General features: G+C 35.5%; 1 protein-coding gene across 2 annotated transcripts in view; it reads left to right on the top strand.

The window, feature by feature from the left end:
* The window catches only part of STK3 (serine/threonine kinase 3), a 271,067-nt gene that overhangs the window by 43,785 nt on the left and 204,811 nt on the right, over positions 1-22,471 (top strand). The window contains exons 1-3 of one of the 2 annotated variants that reach the window (XM_032421541.1): positions 5,713-6,636; positions 6,886-7,014; positions 18,266-18,380. In XM_032421541.1, the coding sequence (XP_032277432.1) occupies positions 6,998-7,014; positions 18,266-18,380 (132 nt within the window). In that variant the 5' untranslated portion in view covers positions 5,713-6,636; positions 6,886-6,997. Of the gene's footprint in view, positions 1-5,712; positions 6,637-6,885; positions 7,015-18,265; positions 18,381-22,471 lie in introns of those variants that run through there. The other variant, XM_032421540.1, reaches the window with a different exon arrangement.

The raw sequence follows: 22,471 nt of genomic DNA, 5'->3' as shown, positions 1-22,471 counted from the left end.
AAGTCACTGTCTTGAAGAGATATTTGCACCTGTGTTCACTGCACCATTATTTACATGGAAACAATATAAGTGTCCCATTGATGATTGAATGGATAAAGAAAATGTGGTATATACAGATGGTCCCCAACTTACATGGTTTGATTTATGAGTTTTCAACTTCATGATGGTGTAAAAGTCATATGCATTCAGTAGAAACGATATGTTGAATTTTGAATTTTAATCTGTCCTGGGCTAATGATCTACAGTATGATACTCTTCTTGTGGCAGTGGGCAGCAGAAGTAAGCCACAGCTCTTATTTATTCATGTAAGTGAAGGTAAACAATTGATACACTTACAACCATTTCGTGCTCATACAGCTGTTCTGTTTTTCACTTTCAGCACAGTATTCAACTAATTACATGAGATATTCAACACTTTATTATAAAATGAGCTTTGTGTTAGATGATTTTGCCCAACTATCGGCTGGCATTAAGTGTTCTGAGCACATTTAAGATGGGCTAGGCTAAGCTATCATGTTCAGTAGATTAAATGTATTAAATGCATTTCCTTCTTGTGATATTTTGAACTTACTATGGATTTATCAGGACATAACTGCTTTATAAGTCAGGGAAGATTTATATATACAGTGGAATATTATTCAGTCACAAAAGGGCATTATGCTAAATGAAATAAGTCATAGTAAAATACTGTATGATCTCACTTATATGTAGAATCTAAGAAGCCAAACTCATAGAAACAGAGAACAAATTGGTGGTTGCCAGAGGGTGGATAATGGGGAGTGGGGGAAATGGGTGAAAGTAGTCAAAAGGTACAAACTTCTAGTTATAAGATAAATAAGTTCCAAGGATGTACATGTATAGCATGATGACTAGTTAATAATAGTATGTTAAGTATTTTAATGTGGCTAATAGAGTAGGTCTTAAAAGTTTTCATCATAAGAAAAAAATTTTTTTCTTACTGTGAGCTAGTAGATGTCACCTAAACTCGTGGTAATCATTTTACAGTATATACATAAATCATTATGTTGTACACCTTAAACTAATAAATGTTATATGTCAGTAAAAGTGGAAAGAAAAAAAATAGTAGTAGTAATTAATATACTTTGTAGCAGTAAGTATGTATTTATAAAGACTGGATTGTGTTAGATCTGGTAATAGTGTTTTCAGAGAAGTATATATATATATAAGAAAGGCAGGAAATGTGTTGTAAAGTGACTCACAAGAAGTTTATTAGTTCGTTCTGTATGGTGTTCTTATTAATAAACTTGAAAGATTTTGACTTTTTAGGCAAGTGAACATAAGGCCATCAGGACATTGGGACTCATTTTACTTGGGGAAAAATGAATGATAGATTTAAATAGAGTGTCTCAGTGAGACAGAGGAATAGTTGATATGATTTTTAAATAATTTATGAATATGAATTTAAAATAATGTTTCGTTTTTAGCACATAGGGTCATTTAATAAAATGGCAGAGTTTAGAAGAATGTTCAAAATAATAAAAGGCATAAAACAGAATTAAAATGGTATAAACCAACAAGAACAAGGAAAAGGAAAAAGAGAAACAAAAATGTAAAGTAATAAGCTAAATGTAAGTTGGAAGGAATAAAATGAAATATATTTTTCACTAAATGTCAGTTCTCCCATTAAGGGACACCTGGGTGGAGCAGTCAGTTGGGCATCTGACTCTTGGTTTTGGTTTGGATCGGGATCTCGGGGTCATGAGACCAGGCCCCATGTAGGGCTCTGTGCTTAGCATGGAGTCTGCTTGGAGTTTCTCTTTCCCTCTACCTTTGCCCCTCCTCTTGCACTCTCTCTCTTGCGCGCACTCTCTCTCTCTCTCTCTCTCCCCCAAATAAGTGGATAAATCTTAAAAAAAAAAAAAAAGACAAATTAGTAGGGTCAATTAAATTGTAAAATCTAGCAATATGCTATTTATAAAAGGCCTGTGTAATACAGAGGGTGGAAATGTAGGGATATTTCCTATTAGAGATACCAGATAAGAAAGATAATCATACAAATAAAAATAAAAAAATAGGAGTGGCAATATTTATATCCAGTAAATTAGTTAAAGTTAAAAGATCTCAAGTGAATAACGAGGGTTAATATCCAAATAAAGAATAAAGAGGGACATGAGGTAATGACTTAAAAGACAATTTATATGAAATGTATATGTGTCAGTCACCAGGACAATTAAATTTGTGAAGGAAAGCTATTAGAAATGTCAGGGGAATCTAATAAAAGTTTATTCAAATGGGAGATTCTCATATATTGCTTTCAGAACTGATTAAGAGTAGCAGAAAAAAAGGACAAAGATGGTGTAAATATTATAATCAATAAACTTGATTATATATATCTACATATATATAACTACATATATTTTGGCATTCCTTTTTTTTTTGGTATGTTAATGGAGCATAGATTAACGAATTCCAAAGAAAAGATTTTGTATGTCTCATTTTTGATTATAGTCTAAAATGAGAAAGAATTACAGTATAATAAAATCCATACTTACTGAAAATTAAGACACATAATCTGAGGTAACCTAAAGATTGAGGAGGAAATTATGAATTATTTAGAAAATGGAAAAGAAACAAATGCCAATATCTGTGGAATCCAGAGAAGCTGTAATTAGGGGAAAATATTTAGTCTTAAATAACTTCATTACTAAAAAAGAAAGACCAAAAGGAAAAAGAACTTAGTGCTTATAAGTGAACTTAGAAAAATAATAAAATATACCAAAAAATTAGGAAGAGAGAATTCATAAAAGAAAAATTTTAAATTAATGAAATGGAAAATAAAATTCAAATACAATAAATACAAAAGCAGTTTCTTTGAGCAGATCAGTAAAATAGTTAAACCTCTTCTGACTTTCACTAAAGAAAAAAGAGCAAAAATAGAAGATTTGGAATAAGAAAGAAGATACAACCAATGATAGAGAAACAATTTGAAGAATTAAGAGACCACTATATGCTGCTCTAATGACAACTCATTTAGTGGTTGAAAAGTTGATGCTTTCATAATAAAATTTAAATCGTGTAAATTGACCCCCAAAGAAGTTAAAACTGAAATGGATCAATTACCATGGAGAAGATGGAAGGACAGTTAGGTATCTATCTATGAATTAAAATGATAGCAGCTTGGAACGCCTGGGTGGCTCAGTTGGTTAAGCATCCTTAAATCTTGATTTCGACTCAGGTCATGATTTCAGGGTCATGAGATTGAGCCCTGTGTTGGGCTCTGCTCAGTGGGAAGTCTGCTTGAGATTCTCTTTCTCCCTCTCCCTCTGCCCCCCCCCCCCCCCCGCCACTTGTGTGTGTGCACACTCTCTCAAATAAATAAATAAATCTTAAAAAAAAGATACCAGCTCATAGCACCAGTATTCACAAGAGCCAGATGTGGAAATGTCCATCAACTGGTGAATGGAAAAAGTGTGATATATCTGGACAATGGAATATTATTTAGCCATTAAATGAATGAAGTACTGACACATGCTACAGAATGGATGAACCTTGAGAACATTCTGTTTAGTGAAAGAAGCCAGACACAAAAAGTCACATTATTATATGATTCCATTTATATGAAGAATCCAGAATAGATCCATAGAGACCAGAAAGCAGATTTCAAATGATTTGGAACTAGATAGAGGTAATGGTTATACAACATTGAGAATGCACTAAATGTCACTGAATTGTATACTTTAAAGTGTTTAAAATGGCGAATTTTATGTTATATGCATTTTACTGAAAAAAAAAAACAACAACCCAGCTAAGTCTTTTAGGACACATAATTGCAGTTATTTTTATGAAGCCAGAATAACTTTAATATCCAGACCTAGATGTATAAAAAAGAAAACTCAGCCTTACTTGGCTACCCATAATGGTTACCATGCTCTCTTTATCTCTGGTGGAAAGATGCTGCTAGTTCTTTTCACTTCTTTATGGTTCCCATCATTCATTAAAATTGGGGAGTCCGTTTCACTGCTGGCATCCCTGACCTGCATTATAGAGCTTCCAGTGATGCTAGGAAAGGGAGTATCCTCTGGATCCTCTTAGTGAAGATAGTTAGGGGTTAGGTGAGCAAGTCACATATGATATATCCATTCCAGTATTCGATATACTTGAACCTTTGATCCTTCTCCTAATGTATACTGAGGATCGCTGGCATTTCTATGTAGATCACTTAAGAGTCCAGGTTTCAGTTAACTAGCTGAGCATACTGTTAGGGGCACTCCCAGCTGTTTGAGATAACACACTGGTCTGGAATTTCTGGTCTTGCATCCATATCAGTGAATTCCTTTCTCACTGGAAATCTTGGAATCCTATATTCTTTAGAATTCTGCTGATAAAAACTGACAAAATCTCATAACTTTTTTGGTATGAATAGTAGGTCCTCTTGCATCAGATTTTCTGTTCATTCTCCTGGTGTCTGGAGATTTGAGTGTAGTTTTAGGACTGGAAGCAATGTGAGTTAGTGGAGGAGGGTTTACATTCCCCTGAAAAGTGACTGCCTCAGGTGAGGTCATTATGGAGTCTTTAGGCATTGCGAGGCTCATCTTCTTGGACTGGGGAATAGGGTTGCTTTTGTTGGCAAGGGATGCCTTTAGGACTTGGGGGGTTCAAGGTACTCAGATTAATAAATACCTACTTAAATGTCCCATTACCAATTCTCTGGTTACCTCTCTTTATAGTTAAAAGCCTAACTTTAACAGAATAGAGCTGGTGATGTTGTGAATTTAGTTTGCAATGTAATTCAGCTTCCAGCTTAGATTAGACCCTGAGTTTGTTTTTGGAAGTCTCAGCCCTGTGCCTACAAGAATTAAGAAATTCTTTTGGGGCATTCAGAAGTTTTCTGGTTCTCAGTCTTGAGCTGGAAGTTTAAGCTCTGAGCTTGTTATATTTGTTATATAACTTGTCCAGTGTAGGCCAGGGCAGCTAGCCTGTTCTATAGTATTTATACTCTTACTTTCACCATAGCATTCTTCTTCTTCTTTTTTTTTTTTTTTTAAGATTTTATTTATTTATTTGACAGAGAGCAAGCAAGGACGAGTGCAAGCAAGGGGAGTGGGAGAGGGAGAAGCAGGCTCCCCGCTCCCCGCTGAGTGCTCTATGTATTCTGGATATAGAGAGTTTATTATAAAATTAGGAGCTCAAATGATTTATGGAAGGGCCACAGATGCAAAGGTCATCAAATCTGCTGCTGAAGGTCAGAGAAGCCAACACTGAATATCTCAGCCTGAAACACTACAGTGGGTGTTTCTTAAAAGCTCACTGGGGATCTGCTGGAATCCTTAAGAGTCTTTGAGAAGCTCCTGCCAACTGTCTCATTCTGTAGCAGCAGTGTGGTGGTTATCAAAAGCTCTGCAGGAGGCCGCTGTGTCTGTCATACCTGCCAATTCATTTGCTACAACTACATCTGGAGAATGATGGTTTCTCCTTAACTTTTTGCCATTCAGATTTCATGCATATTTTTCTTATTGTCAGACTCTTAACTAGGATCCATTCAGGGAAAGGAATTTTGGGAACCACAAGATGTGGTTCCCAGCTTCTCTTTTGCTGTGATGAGACTTCAGAAGGGAGTGATAGTGTTGCTTAATTCATGATAGATAATCCAGCACTGAATTCTTTATTGACTTTTGAGGAAATATATATACACACACATAGGTTTATATACATGTGTATGTATACATACATACATGACTTTTAAGGGGATGTGTGTGTGTGTGTGTTTGTGTGTATAAATTAGGACTACACACACACAGTGTCTCTGAGTATCAAACTAAATTACTTTGGAAAGTTTAAAGAAACAGAGGATAGGATAAAATTCATTTTGTTAAGGTAGCTGTTTTATCACTTATTTTTCACCTATTTTAAGAGATTATAAATTTGAAAGTGATCTTGCATAGCTTTCTAATATTAGGAACATTCTATGTCTTCCAATGGCTTGTTCTTCTTTCTCTTCTATAGAAATGATATAGTGAGAAGAATATGATCTTTGGAATCCTTGTATGTTTAAATTCTGTCCTTGTTGGTTACCACTATTGGAGTCTCTGTTTCCTCATCTCAGAAAATGGTGATGGTAGTATTTTACCTCACAACTGAGAGGGTTGACTTTGATAATGCTCGTAAAACACCAGCCCTAGTACCTGGCTGACAATCAGAACAGTAAGTGCTAGCAGGGTTTACTTTGTCTTCTCATTCATACCAAAGTATACATGGCTTCTCTCTCTCATTGTTTCTGCTTTTTAAAGCACAGAAATATTTACTTGGCAAAATTTCAAGGGTTATAGCAGAGATGCTTTTTGGGCAAGTGGAAATTAGATCCTCTTATTACCTGTCAGTGTGTGTTCTTGCTTCTGAGGAGGAGAAAGAGCGTTTGAGGAGACCTTGGATGTGTGACTTAGGGGAAACCAGATTCCCTGTGTCTCTAACTTTGGTCGGCTGTGGTCCTCAGCTGAGGGTTTCACGTGTTTTTATACAGTCTGAACAGGCATGGGACTTTGATATTCTGGGGATGATTTTGCTTAAGGTGAGCTAAGCCTTTTGTGCTAACTTGAGACTTTGGCTGTTTTTATTCTACATTTCATTCTTTTAATTTCCATTTATATCTTCTTAATGCTGCATTTGAGTTGACAAACCGTAAGTCTCTTTCTTTCATTCATAAGAAAAAAGCAAATCTTTACATATTAACTTGTTGATTTTAGTAGATTTTAAGTATATAATTGAAACATTAAAGCTAAGGTATAATTCACTTTTCTTGTTTACTTTGATTTATCACCATTAAGTAGTGTTTTAAATTGGAAAAGACTACATGCAAAAACTTGTAGATTTTTCTCTAATACTTACGATGTTTGAAAGGAAAAAAATAAATGTCTTGGTTTCTTTTAGATCTTATGGAAGTGTATTTAAAGCAATACATAAGGAATCTGGTCAAGTTGTGGCAATTAAACAAGTACCTGTTGAGTCGGATCTTCAGGAAATAATCAAAGAAATTTCCATAATGCAACAATGTGACAGGTATGAAGATATTTTCTTTCTTTATTTACCTTCATTTTGATGAATTTTGTTGATAATGCATAAGAAAATACATTTTTTGGTCATCTGGTTAGTTTTCTGACTTTGAATCTGAAGTGAGACTAATCCTTCAGGGAAGATGAGGATAGTTTTGTATGGTTGTCTTTAGGACTTACAGTTCTAAAGCAGAATTGATGTTATAAAGCAACATGTGGTCATAGAAAGCACTCAAGCTGTTTTCCCATTTGTGGAGCAAATTTATGGGTGAAAATTATTTTTGATGTTAAGGGGGGGTCATTTAACAGTCTTTTTATATAATTGTTTTTACTGATTAAAAACAGCCATGTTTTTGTAACTCTAATTCATTCAACACTTACCGAACATTTCCAGTGGGCCAGATACTGTACCAGGATCTAGAAATACCAAGAGAACGAAGATACTGTTTTTCTTCTTGAGGAGCTGGTAACCTCTTTGGAAAGACAGATCCTTAAAGAAATAGCTGTGATACACACAGTCAGCTGTGCTGACTGTTGCAGGGGGTGATGTGAGAGCTAGGAGGCAGGGTACCTCCCCCAGGCAGGAGTTATGAAGTCTGGCATGCTGAGGAAGAGTTAATTAAAAGTGGGTGAAGAAATGGAGGGATGAGAGACAATAAAGAGAATTACAAGAAGAGAAGTGAAAAACAGCTCCCTGGTATGTGCTGTTTTGACAAGGTTTAGAATTACTGGAGTGGAAGGTGTGAGACAGAGAGACTGGTGTGAAATGATTTGGGATAGGTAAGTCGAGCTGGTCATGAAGGGTCTTATATGCCCTATTAAACAGCCCGGTCAGGGATGCAGAGTTTATAAATTAGGACTATGTTTAGCCTATAGTTACTTAATTGAAAAGAGATTTTATTACTCTCCCTTTACAGAAGGTCTGTAGTAGCAGCAACAAAGTGACAACTGTCTCAGGCTTCTTTTCTTACACTGTGCTGAACTTAGTATGTGCTCTTTGTCCCCATGCTTATTAGCGCATGGTTATAAGAGGGCTGCTCTTGCTCCAGCCATACGTTTATGTTCCAGGCAGGAGGAAAAGGGAAAAAGCAGGAAAGGGCTTTCCCAGAAACCCTCAGCTTACGTTTTATTCATCAAAATTGATTGAGTCACATGCTGTCTTTCAGCTGATGATTTAGTGGAGTCTGAACACACTGTCACCCCAAATCTAATCAGAGCCCTGTTAGTAAGAGAGCTATGAAAAACTTTCCCTTCCAAAAGTATGTTAACATCCTTATATTGTAAGTCCTTCGGCTAATGAGGTGACTGAATAATCCTAGAGGAACTTTGTTTCTTGAGCCTATTCAGTTTTCCTTTTCTTTATTATATGCTATATATTTGGATTATATTACATATTTTTCATAAAGACTGTATAACTGGAAATTCAAGTGGTTATAGAAAAAAATAATACATTCCTCAGCTCCTAGACCAAAATATGTAATTCCAAAGTTTTCCCAGATCTTGCTATTAATACGGTAATTTGATAAGAATGTGGTTCCCACAATTTGGTGTAGAAAAGGAAAAATTGAGCCTAGAGTAGTGTTGGGCCCATCAGGTACTTAATACTTGTGTGTTGTTGTTATTACTTTATTATTATGGTTAAATACAGTTTAGGGACTAGTGTTGTCCTTTAGAGATTTTAATTGAGTGTGCTCTAGGAAAGGCAAGGTCTCAATTATTACCTATTATACATCTCTTCCTCTAACCTTGGTGCATCTTAGGACCTATCAGCTCTTGCTCACATTTCTTTCTCAGCTTCCTATTTGTTCACTTTGCTTTCATTTTTGACTCCTCCCAACTCATTTTCTACCTGGAAGCTAGAATGCAAACCTAATCAAGCCATTCTCAGTTTAAAACCATAAGTGTCCCATTGCCTGGATAGATCCAGTCTCCTAAGGATGGCATATAAGATTCTTCATAATTATGCTTATGCTTCCAATCTTCTCTCTTACCTGTGTTTCTCTTTAAGCACATGTTTACTTGTATTCTCTATCACCTGACTATTAAATTCTGTGAATTTGGGATTATGTCTTATTAAGTGCCCTTGGACCTTGCCACATAGTGGTTATTCAAATACAGGTATTACTGATTCTTGTCTGGGCAACTCAACTGGACAAGATCCAGATTAATATTCTTAGATCAGATTTTTAACTGTTGCAGAGAAGCCTCTCAAATTCCTATTCTGTTCGTGGCATCATCACCTACTTAGTCTTTGCACAACAAAACTGAGAGTCGTCTTTGTTTCTTTTTCTGGTACTTATGATGACACCGTCTTATAGATTCTCCTGAAATGTCTTCACTATCTTTATCCTTCCCTTCATTCCCTGAGAAAAGGAATCATATTTCTTACCACATACGCAATGCCTAGCACTGTACTTTTTTTTTATTGAGTGAATGTGAATGGATATGGTATGTATAAGGAATATGGAAGCGCATTATAGGTTGAGGGAACCGTAGGGAAATCTGGTCCTTGTTCTTGTTATATACTTTAAACTACTAAGGGGAAAGAAAAGGAAAGAATAAAAGGGGAAGAAAATGCACGTTTCTAGAAATTTTGTACCACTTTATAGCAGAATGCTCTGTACCTAGTAGGGATGTCTCAGATATTTGTTGAATGAAATAAATAGATGGGTGAAACAATTACTGGTAAAAAAAAATGGCTCATGCCTTTTGGATTTCACTTTCAGATTCACTATTCATATGAAATAGTGAAGGATCAGAAAAATTAGTAGGTTAAAAGATCCTAAAAATGCTAAAAGATAAGGCAAGTGAAAAATAAACTAGGAAATGACAGGAGCATGTATTACATTTTAGCTACTAATTACTAATGGTAATGTAGATGTGTTAACTGGGAAACTGACATAAAAATGATTTGCAAGAAAACAATACAAATTGAAAAATTCCCACTTACAGCAGTGGAATTTGGTTAGAGAAAATGAGATTTGCATTTCTGAAACTGAAATAAAGTCTATTCAGCTAGTTGAGCACTTGGCAAATTGTCTTGCTTTCTACACTCCCAAAAGAGACCAGAGGGTGTTTAAATTTTTTTTGTTCATTTTAGTAAATGTTAAACATGTGTTTAATACTGCATTTTGGCATAAATTTTGAGGAAGCCCATCTGCATTGTTTATTACAGAATCTTCTGTGTCTAGTCCAGTGCTTGGCACAGAATAGACATTTAATAAATATTTGTTGAATATATAAATCATAAAATGTTAATGCTACACTAGATCTCTATTAGTTTAGAGTTTTGCAAATGTACTCTGCTATAAGGAGGTGGGGGTATTTTCCTCAAACAGTGAAGAATTGAGCAGAATGAAAAACTTTAGTCATTGCTTTTATCTTTTTTCTATATTGGGACTCATTCTAAAATTTTATTTGAGGAAAAGGCTCCTGGTACTAAAGCATATTTTAGAACTATTTTACAGGTACAGAAGATGAGACCTAGAGATTTTATGTGAATTGTCCAGGATCACACAGCTAGTTAGGGACTGGGATGCTGTAAGAACCCACATTTGCTGACTCCAGGGCCAGTGCTGAAGAAAGCAAGGTCTACAGAAAAGATTCCAGCAGTTCAAACTGAAGCTTGGGATGGAGGCAGGAACTGGGCAGTAATACTTGGGAATATGTGTGCTAGGTAACGTGGATCCAAGGGAACCACAGTTGACACAGCCCCTACATTCCTGGTTCTTACACTCCTCAAGGAACTTCTCATATATAAGCCAAGAGAAATGTGTTGTTACCACATGCATCAAGGCACACACTTATTCACTTATTCACTCAACTGATATATGTTGAGTACCTACTGCCGAGGGTAGTCTTTATGTGTTGCTCACAGGAGATAAAACAATGAATGAGTCTTAGACTTTAGAGGGACTTTCAGTCAGAAAGAAGAGGCCGATGACTGGATGTGCTGTTTTAATACAGTGTGGTAAGAGCTGTGATGAGGTAAGTATGAGGAACTCTGTAGGTTGGAAGGCATATCTAACATCTCACCATTGGAGATTCCCAGGGAAAGCTACCCCAGGGAGGTCATACCCAAACTGAGTGACTTTGGATGACTTAGATTTGGGGGGCAAAGAGGAGAGGTGATCCGTGTGTTGGGAATAGCACATTTTTCGCTGGTCTGCTCAGAGGCTTCTATCAGTGTCATCCCTCTCCTACCTGTTCTATTTGCTGTTTCTGGGTAGAATTCCATTTAAACACTGTTAGTGAGGGCCTTCCCCCCATCCCCCCAAAAGTTTGAAAATCAGCATATTGAAGGATTTGTGATGAGTTTTGGCAATTTGTATCAGTTCATGTATATGTATATTCATTTTTGGATGGGCCAAGAAATGAATTGCTGTGATTTGGGTTTATATTGGGAACAGTTCAGTTTTCATAGGAGAATATTCATCTTGCTTTTGTAAAAGGACTGTGTTACCCCATTAAGTTTAGAACACTATTAAGATGGTAGAAGGATGTTAATGAAACTTATGTAGTGAAAAATAGCCATTTCTTAGTATTTTAATTATCACATGCTCATAATGGGAAGACTTAGAAAATGTTTGCGAAAGATGTATCTGTTAAGGACTGTTATCCAAAATATACAAAGAATTCTTAAAACTTAACAAGAATACAAACAACCCAATTAAAAATGGGTCAAAGGCCTCAAGAGAGACCTTACCAGCAAAGATTTGAAGATTCGCAGATGGCAAATAAGCACATGAAAAGATGTTTCACATCCTATTTCTCACATCAGAGAAATGCAAATTAAACAACAGTGAGATACCACTACACACCTATTCAAATGGGCCAAATCTGGAACACCGATAACACCAAATCTTGGTGAGGATATGGAGCAGAAGGAACTTCCATTCGTTGCTGGTGGCAATGCAGAATAGTACAGCCAGTTTCCAAGTCAGTTTGGTCGGTTTCATATAAAACTAAACGTACTTTTAACCATATGATCCAGCAGTCATACTTCTTGGTGTTTACCCAAAGGAGTTGAAAACTTACGTTCACATAAAAACCTGCACATGGATGTTTATAGCGACTTCATTAATAATTACCAAAAACTGGGAAGCAACCAAGATGTCCTTCAGTAGGTGAGTGCATAAATAAACTGTGGTACATCCAGACAACGGAATATTTCTCAGCACTAAAAGGAAATGAGCTATCAAACCACAAAAAGACATAAGGAAACTTAAATGCATATTATTAAGTGGAAGAAGCCAATCAGAAAAGGCTACATACTATATGGTTCCCACTATATGACATTCTGGAAAAGACAAACCTATGGAGACAAAAAAAGGATCAGTGATTGCTAGGGGTTAGGAGGGTGGGAAGGAGGAATAGGTGGAGCACAGAGGATTTTTAGGATAGTGAAACTACTGTGTATGATGTGTCAGTTTAGATTAGATTTCTCAGTTGTTTCAAATGTACCACTCAGGAGGGGGATGTTGATGATGGGGGAAAGCTATGCATGTGTGGGGGCAGGGAGTATATAGGAAATCTCTGTATCTTTCACTCAATTTTGCTGTGAACCTAAACCTCAAAAAATAAAAATCTATTAAAAAGTACCTTTAGCAATACATGGTTATCTTCAATTAAGATGAAATTCAACGTAGTATAAAAATGTTAATTACCTTTTAGGCGGTAAAAATTAACATTTGAATTTCCATAAGAAGCTTAAGCATAATGATTCACTACAAATAATTTGTACCGCGAGTAGTGTTTATATAAGGTGCAAATAGACAAGAAGAGTTTGTAGTGCTTCTTCCATTTTTCTCTCTGGTCACTTCTCATTTTATACAGTTTCTATCTTGAATTGTGATACTGGCGGAAGACTGGCAGGATAAAGGGTGTAGAGGAGGTGTGAAAAGGATACAGGAATGGAAAGGATATGGTCATTAGGCATGGAATGAGAGGAGCACCCCCCCCCCAAAAAAAAAAAGGTGGGGAAGATGATACGTAGTTCCACTGGGTTGAAGGTGTTAAAGAGGGGAAGTGAAATGAATACAGGGGACAGGAGAAGGAAGCGGTGGGAGATGGCCCGGGAGAAAGGAGAGGATCATGGCTCATGATTGTCACCCCAGTTATCAAGGCATCATGTTTCACCTTTGCTTCCTAATGTGTGCAGTAATTTGACTTGTGTCTTCCTTGTCCCTCCACCCAATGGAATTTCCTAAGTCATATTGAACTGTTTAGCAGTGCCAAAAATATACAGAATTGCTGGGTTCTCATATGTCTTGTAAGTCCATACAGCAACTTAGTCAAGATTCTTAGGAATTACGGCTGAATTAAAATTTTGTGTGTTGCTTAAAATTATATAAATAACATGGAGCTTGTGTCTTGAAGGAAACTCTGTCTCCCCTCTAGCGTTTTAGAATCAACATGTGGTTAAAAAACGATGTTAGGATGTCTGAATAACCATACAGTTAGTTAACTGGATGGCTGAACTGAACAGTTTCACCTTTGGCCTGACAGTCTTGCATACGATAATCCTCTTTAAATGCTATTTGATTGTATTATTTTCTTGCATAAATTTCTTCAGGGATTCCCCATTGCCTTGACTGGCATTTCTTGTCACTAAAGTCTACCCATTTTTCTCCCTAGCTTCTGCCCTTAGGCCATATATGTTGTTCAGTGAATGTTGATTATTTTAAAATGATACATGAATGAATAATGAATGAATTTGAATGAACGACGTCTATGTCAGTGGAAACAGCCTGAGTTAGAAACCCCAGGTCTTGTGCTCACTGAGCATATTTGTACCTGTGTATGTAATTTTTTTTAATTACAGCTTTAAATTTTAATCTTCATTTGCCAGTCTTAAATTTATGTTAAGTGTGCTATTGAAGGGAGGCACAGGGGATAAAACACTGAAGAAGACTTGCTTACTGCCTCCTAGCTTGCCAGTCTATATCATTATCAGATTCTGTTGAGTGTACCTTGCAGATATCTCTTGAATTTGTTCTCTTTTCTGTTTCTTTTACTCCCACTCCAATTCACCACATCTCTTTTTAAAAATGTAGGTTTTATTATTGTTTAGGTATGGTGAAATAAATTATTATACTTACAGATCCCAAGAGATGCAAGCCTGCCATGCAAGATCGGGTGAAGAAAGTGAGGGAAGACATACAGGGAAGCACCAGGATCAGTTAGGAGGCAGAGGGAGAGAGCAGAAAACATGGGGAAGAGCCTTTATTGTGGTTCTATGGGAAGGAGTGGATGAGCTAGCGCAAACAGGTTTAGGATTGGTTAGTTCAGAATGATTTCAGTGGGCTCTGGGGTGTAGGGCAGTCCCTCGTTGTCTGGTATTTGGCTCTGGGTTGATGAGGTTAGGGAAACAGTGGCCCTGGAGGTGGTTGGGGGTATGGACTTCTGATTGGTTTGACTGCATATGAAGGGAACACTCACAGGTGCTACCTCTAGGAATGAGCTGATCCTGAGAGGGACAGTGGAGGCCTCGTCAGCAGGTCTCAGATGTCAAAGCATCATAAATACAGAAAATAAAAAGATAGGCACAATACAATCTCTTGCATGCTTAGATTAACATGATCTTCTAATTGTTCTACCTGTGTCCATATTTGCTTTCCCACAATCTAGCTTTGATGTGGCAGCCAGAGAAATCTTAAAAGTATACATCAGGTCATGTTACTGCTCTGCTTAAAATTCTTCTCAGATCTTCTTTTACATATCCAATGAAGCCCAATTTCCTTACCTTGGTTTTGAGGCCTTTCATTATCAGGCTTCTGCCTCTGTCTGCAACTACATTGTATTCAACCGTAGTCTTCATTCACTTTATTCTAGGCACACTCATCTTTCGATTTCTTGAGAATGATTTGCTCTTTCTCTCCTCAGGGCCTTTGCACAGACAGTTCTCGGTGCCTGGATGCTCTTTATCTGGTTAACTTCCAGCAAACCTTTGAATCTTACCTTAAATGTTGTTCTTTTGGGAAGGCTTACATTAAGTCCCTTCTGTTAATTTTTCTGTGATTATTCCTTTGTTCACTTATTCACTGCTTTCTTTTGTACATATAAGAAGGGAGGTACTGAGGATAAAATGGAGAGCAGACCAGATTGGCACCTAACCTCATGAAGCTTCTTTCCTTCTGGGGGAGGCAGATAAAAGTCAGTGACAAAGTAATTACAAGATATTGTAAGTTCTTTAAAATTGTAAAAGAAGTATTGATGTAGAAGCTATCAGAGGATGACCAATTGCAGGCCACTATTCTATATAAACCTTTGCGGTTAAGCATTTTTTCTTTTCCAAATCTAAATTGTAATCCACAGCCATTCAATGGAAGGGGGATATTTGGTTGTTAAAGCTCACCCCTGTCTGCTTTCAAAGTTTTTCCATATACTCTAGTGCTTTCCAAGTCAGGGACTACCATGGAATATGGATGTTACTTCATTCTTTCATATGAACTAAGAACAGTTTTATTGGAGAAATGATGAATGCAAAATAAAGTCTCAGCCAGTTTATCTCATGGCAGCCCCCTCCCCCTTTTAAATCACAGTTAGTAATTGTATTTATCTGTGGGTTTACTTCTCTAATACCAGTGTATTTCATGCTGGTGTGTGCTCTTTGAGAATCAGAATTGTGTTTGTGTGGTTCACCACTGCATGTTGAACATCTGGCGTAAGCAGAGGGTCAATGAATGAATGTTGAATGCATGATAGAAACTGTATTCAGGTATGTGTCCTTAATGTGGCTATTTAGCCCTATCTGCTTGAATACTTTTCTAGGTTATAATTATTGAGGCCATCTTTTATGATATAGAACTGTTGGACCTTGATCCATGTACTTGATTGTGTATTAGAATGGACCACAAAGTATTTTTTGAAGAGAATTTTACCTGTCCCCAAAGCCATTCTCTTGACTCATCCCTAAGGAGAGATAGAGTTGCTTCTTCAGGTAGCTGCCCAAGTTAGAATCCCTAATTTTCATAAGGGCTGTCAGTCCTACCCTTAGAACTGCTTGTTACTCTAGTGTATTGCAAGATAAAATATATGTTTTCTCTGTGCTTTTCAGTGAATATAATTGAATTCATTGTTACTTAATACTTTCAAAATTTTAAATGAGAACATTAATATTTAAAGAAGCTCTTTGAAGGCTCTTCTCCTGGAGTGAGGTTTAACTATGGGTCTATATCAGAGTCGCCCATAGAGCTTTTAGAAGACCTTCTGAATTAGAACCCCTAAGGTGTGGGACCTGGGTCACAGGTGTTTCTGATGCATAGCCAGGTGTAAGAGCAGTACTCTTCTGTAAAGGTTTCTACACAGGCACTCATACCCCAAAGAAGTGTATGTAAAGAAGGCTTTTTTATGTTTCCCATAAGTTGAAGTTCGGGGTGTGTAGATTAGTTTCATTTGTTTGTAAACAAGCACTTTCCTTCAGTGGTTCAGTGAACACTTAGGAACTCCTGATATTTACTTTCCATTCTCAGCACCTACCAAAGCTGAGTGTATCTGCAAATGTAAGGTGTGAGATGGGGAGTGATGAGAGATGTGGGTAGAAAGGTAGACTTGGAAAGGTTTTCTATGTGATATGAAGCAGTTAAGATCTTTTTCTTTCAGTAATGGAGAGCCATTGGAGGTTTTTTGTTTTTGTTTTGTTTTTAATGGGGGAGCAATATGATCAGTTTATTTTATTTTTGTTTTAAAGGAAGGTAACCTTGTCAACTATATGGAACGTAGATTAGAATGGGGGAGAAAACTGACAAGGAGACCAGTTAGGAGCAAGTCTGTACAGAGGTAATGAGGAGCAGAAGGATACAACAGGATTGAATTCTAGCCTTGTAGCTTCCTTTTTACTTTGAGCCCTTAAGCTTCAACCAATCTGCTCTACCCTTGACTTGACGACTTGGCTAAAATTAAAGGCCCTACTGAGAAGTCTTCCCTGACCGTCCTCTTTTGACCTCTTGTTTTAGTGGTCTCTTTATGTCGTCTTTTATAATACTTTCCATTTATTATTATTTTTTGCTAATTTGGTTCTTGTTTCTTATTTATCTTACACAGCTGCCACTTTTCATGATAACTGCTACTGGATAAAAATATCTATTGAACAAGTTGTCCTCTAAACATGCCATTCTTGGTTTTTTCCTTTCTATTTTGTGCTTTTGCTCATGGCCTTTCTTTTTTCTAGAATGTTCTTATCTCTCCTTCACCCATATTTTGAAGTTTTAACCTTTCTTTCATAGTTCAAATCCCTCCCTTTCTACAAGTTCTTTCTGCTGGCTCTACCATTTCCTTATTTTAATTCTTACAGCATTTAAGCTGTCTATTACATAGTTTATGCTACCTTGTTTTTATTTTTTGTGTATTCTGTGAATATGGATATTCTGCCTCTTTGAGTTGGGCAAGATGTTTTACATATCAGTGTATATAGCTTGCCCTTAGTAAATATTAAGTATTAAATATTAAATAAATAAACATGTGACTATTTGTCCCTTTCTGAGTCTTCCTGAAAACAACTAGGCTATAAACATAGTTTATTCTGCTCTGAAAGACATAAAACTTCAGTTCAGAAATATTTTAAATTGTTAATTTTAGGGCGCCTGGGTGGCTCAGATGGTTAAGCGTCTGCCTTCGGCTCAGGTCATGATCCCAAGGTCTTGGGATCAAGTCCCACATCGGGCTCCCTGCTCCTTGGGGAGCCTGCTTCTCCCTCTGCTTCTCTCTCTCTGTCTCTCACGAATAAATAAATAAAAATCTTAAAAAAAAAATTAATTTTAATTATCTGAATTTAAAGCAAAAATAGTTGTAATTACTTATTTCTAGAATTTTAGAGGCCCAAATAAAAGAGAATTAAAAATAATGTTTTTGGCTTCGTTGAATTATAGAGTATTTTAAAGTTGAATATTATTATTTGACTGAATGCAAACTCCTTTAAAGGTTTACATTTAAAATGCTTTAGTTAAAATATTTTCATTTGTTCCTTATGTTATAGACTAAGTCCTTTGCCAAAACAAAGCCTTATTTTCTTGGGAATCACTCAAAGCATTTGGGCCTCCTCTGCTTTGTAATCCTGTTAAATTTCATCCATGAATTAAAGCCTAATTATGCACAGTTGGTGAACCCTACATATAGACAATTTGATGTGCAGTAGCTATTTACTCATTAAGTTTGCTTATTGGAACAATATGAAATGTTGAAAATACTTTGTATTGGGATTAAGAAATAATTTTCTTTGGGAATTAACTAAGTTTAATTGTCTGTATATTTTTCTTTAGCCCATACGTTGTAAAGTACTATGGCAGTTATTTTAAGAACACAGACCTCTGGATCGTTATGGAGTACTGTGGCGCTGGCTCTGTCTCGGACATAATTAGATTACGAAACAAGACAGTAAGTATTTTTAAATTGTTTTGCTAATCTCATTTCTAAAGATTCATACTTTAGAATCTGACTAGGTAGTATTTTGTTACAAAGAAAATATCAGTGTGAAAAAAGAAAAGGTTTTACAGTGTGAAAGGATCTAGTATGAGGTGTGAGAACCAGCCATATACCTTTGTATGGCAAATTCGAGAGTCATATGATTGCTTAATTTATTTGTTAGGAAATTTTTGTTAAGTCACCGAGAAGCTACCATGGTACTCCACTTCTTCATTTAGAATCAGTATGTAAGTTATAGCTTGAATTTTATTTAAAGTGCATAATATTTATGGTATTTCTTTAAGTTTTCTGTGTTATAATCTGTGGTTGGTAAACAATTGAAGTTTTATGTTTCTGAAAAATAATTGAAATAATTGAATTACAATTGAAATAATTGAAAAACAATTTTTGTCTTTATTTTCCCAAATATTGTCAGGATGTTTGAAAATGACAAAGCTAGCTCATAATTTTGTGTGTGTGTGTGTGTGTGTGTGTGTGTGAATTCAAGTTAGTGAAATGTGTTATTTAATAATACCTTTTTATGGTTATGCTTTAATCCTGAGTAAAAGAGCTATTAACAAAATTGTTTAATTTATGCTAGAAATGCATCTAATTTACTTGGATAATTTATAAGGACAAAAGTGACTTTTTTATCTGTGACTGTAGAGTAAGAATGAATCAGTGAAATAATTTGTAATTCTGTAGAACAGTAACCTAATTACTATATGACATTATTGTATGTTGTTAGACATATTTCAGTAAAATACATTCAGAAAAATACTTAACTACTTGAGTCAATTTGTGGTTAACCAGAATAATTTTCAAGTTTGATTGGGGAAAAAGTTGTAAGTTTATCCTACTAATTTTTTTTTTTTCTGTTAGAGAAAATAAATAGGATTTCTTTTAAAAGAAGTGAAATAGAAATTAAAATAATCCCTGTTTTGACAGAATGAATTAAGTGATTTGTGATATTCTAATTATGTATTTTAGAATTTCTATGGTGCTTAAGTAGTATTTATGTAAATCAGATGATTCTTGAGTGGCAGAACAATGCTTTAATTGAAAATAATTATACTCCAGTTAAAGAAGTGTTTTAAAATCATTTCAGGGCTAAACTCAGTGCATTTGGTACTTGAAATTACCAAATATTAGAAATATGAAGTAAAAGTGTGTGAAATAGAAAATCTGTTTTCTTGATTTTAAATGTTAATGTTACCATTGTGAATAGATAGGAAATATTAGATTCCAGTACTTTATTATCTTGTTGCCAATAATTACAAACCGTGAAGGTATACTGTAATTCTAAAATACGGATATGAATGAATCATTATCTTCAGGAATCTCCTTTACCCATTATCAAAGGGAATATTTTGCCCCATTCACATTCTTTTTTTGGAAGACAGAATCCACTGAATATACTGGGGAGTCACACATTTCAAATAGTTTGTTGTTCTCACAGAACAGCTATCCTTGGGTGTGGGGTAGCATGGAAGAGTATGATTCCCAGATATGAAAAAGAACTTAGAGCAGCACAGGATAGGATCAGGAGCTGTAGGTGTATTGTCTCCGGGTATTGCCTTGATAACAGCTCCTGTTAAATCTCAAAAATATTTGCATCCTACTTTTCTTTCATTTATGTATTATCAGAAAAGAGTACCACTATTGGGAGGATTAGTAGTATAAGATTTGTATCATCCCTTTTTTTTAAAATGCCTGGACATTGTAAATATTTGATCATTTTATAGGAATGATCACTGGAGTGATAATTCTAATTGTCTAAATTTCAGAGGTGTGGCTGTTATCAATTAATCGGCTGGTTTTCAAAAATGTGACCAGTGAAACAGTTGTCCTTGATCTGTTAAAACTCACTCTAGTAATTAATTGTTTTCATGGTCACAGAACAATCCATTTTTTTCTAAGGGTATGGGAACTTTTTTTTTTAGAGTTTATATGCTCTTTTGTTTTTGTTATGTGCTTTGTTTCTTTTAATTTATTAATTTAATGTACCTATTTAATACATTTTAAACAGCGCAAGACATTGTTTATATTGTCAGTGTTTATGCTTTTTATTGTTCCTTATTCTCTTACGCATTTCTCAGTTGCTTGAAGAACATGTCCTTTAGTGCTTTTATGTGGGTATGATGGCGATAAGTGAAAATGTTATTTCACTTCATTTCTGAATGATACAATTACTGGGTAAAGAATTCTAGGTTGGCGGTTTCTTTTAGATTTTGATTTAAAAGGGTTGACTTTTGGAAAACCACCTAAGTAACGTCTTTTTGTAGAATTGTGCTTGTCTTTGAAAGGTATCTCATTAGGGATGAAGTATTGCTGATTTTTAATTATCGATTGCTATCTGGTTTTGATCAGATGTTTCCTTGAAAATTAAAGGTACAGGAAAAAAAATCTGATTAGGTTACATACCTTTTAAAAAACATTTAAGTTTAATCTGTTTAGCTTGAAGTATAACGCTGCTTATGTCTTACCTCTCTCTTCTCTGTACAGTTTCATAACTTGTCACTTTTATTATGCACTTTAGAATAGAAATGGCTCCTAGAATAGAAACTGGATTTGTATTTTGGTGTTTTTGTAAATGTTAGTGACTTATCCTCTCCTCCACCTTTGAGGGTTTCCCTTACCCCCAGGCTTTGCCTAGTGAATTTGCATCCATGAGGGACCAGCTCACATATCGTGTCCTCTTTGAAACTTTTCCTGTTTTCCTGAGTAGTTTCTTATCTAATTGGTTGATTAATTAATTAGGTAAGTCTTTACTGTATATTCACACATAAAGAAAGAGCATAATAAATTCTAACTGCTATTATTATTATAATTTTTACTACTATTATTATTAACTTTTTACATATTTTGACTAGTAGGTAGACTTTGCACCTTTTTTTAATGTGTATTGGCTTTTTTATTCCTTTTTGTGCTTATCTTTTTGTTACTGTTGTTGGCATTTTCTTACCAATTTTCAGGATTCCCTGACAGTTTGTTAATAGTCATATGAGTGCTTCATATATTTTAAAAGTCATAAAACCAATTATCTTTTTGTCAGAATAGATAAAGAAGGAGCTTCAAAATATATCTTTCAGAGGTTTTATACCTTGACCTATACTTTTTCTTCGGAAAACATCTAGGAAAAGATAAAGGCATAGAATTAGGTTTAGGAATTAATTAGGCATATTCCAGTGATTGGAACTGAGGCTGAGCAGCAAAGGGTTGGGATTGTATCTATTTAAATGTTGCTGCTTAACATGGGGCCGATCAGAAAGTTGGCATTTGAGCTGATAATGGTAATTGTGGTTATCATTGGTAGTGCTACTAGAGATAGGATGAAGTTGAAATCCTTCTCTATTCCAGCGGGTGATAAAAGTTTCTCTGAGTCTCCTGGTTTCATTATGAGTAAATGAAATGTTAAATAGATGTATTCATTGAATCTTTGCTATATGAACATATAGTTAGTATTCACTGAATCTTTCAACTTCTGAGTGTTGGGGCATCTATAAATATATGTGAGTTAAATTCCTGATTTCTGTGATCAGACTCACAAACACAGCTCAAGTCCTGATGTCATATATTTTAGTAATTGACTATTTTTCAAAATGATTACATTGCTTTGAACCATCTTTTAAGTGTGGTGAAACGTATGTGTAGATAACCCTGCTGTGGTATCTAGAGATCACATATAATTGGTCAGCTCTGAGTGTTTAGGAGAAGAATCGTTGTAGTTGCCTTTCCCTATTATAAGCCACTCGAGGACGGACATTTTTACGTATTCATTTTGGAAATATTGTAAGTGCCTGGAGTCGCTGCTGGCATCTGGCAAAGCTTTGATAAATGTTTGTTGAACTGAAACAGGATCAATTCCTTGGCTGCTTGTCCTATGAATATAAAACAACTCTCTCCATCTATTCAGTGTTATATTTTTGTAGCTAAGTTGTAATTTGCATGGTTACTTCTATTTAGTTTTAGTATTACAGGTTATTGAACAGGTATGTTCATATAGCAAAGAAAGGCCATAGAAAGTGTGTTTACCAGTAACCTTGGAATGCGTGAAATAACAG

Source organism: Phoca vitulina, unplaced genomic scaffold (genome assembly GCF_004348235.1).
Source record: "Phoca vitulina isolate PV1807 unplaced genomic scaffold, GSC_HSeal_1.0 scaffold25, whole genome shotgun sequence".
NCBI classification, from domain to species: domain Eukaryota; kingdom Metazoa; phylum Chordata; class Mammalia; order Carnivora; family Phocidae; genus Phoca; species Phoca vitulina.
This window is presented reverse-complemented; position numbering and strand designations above follow the sequence as displayed.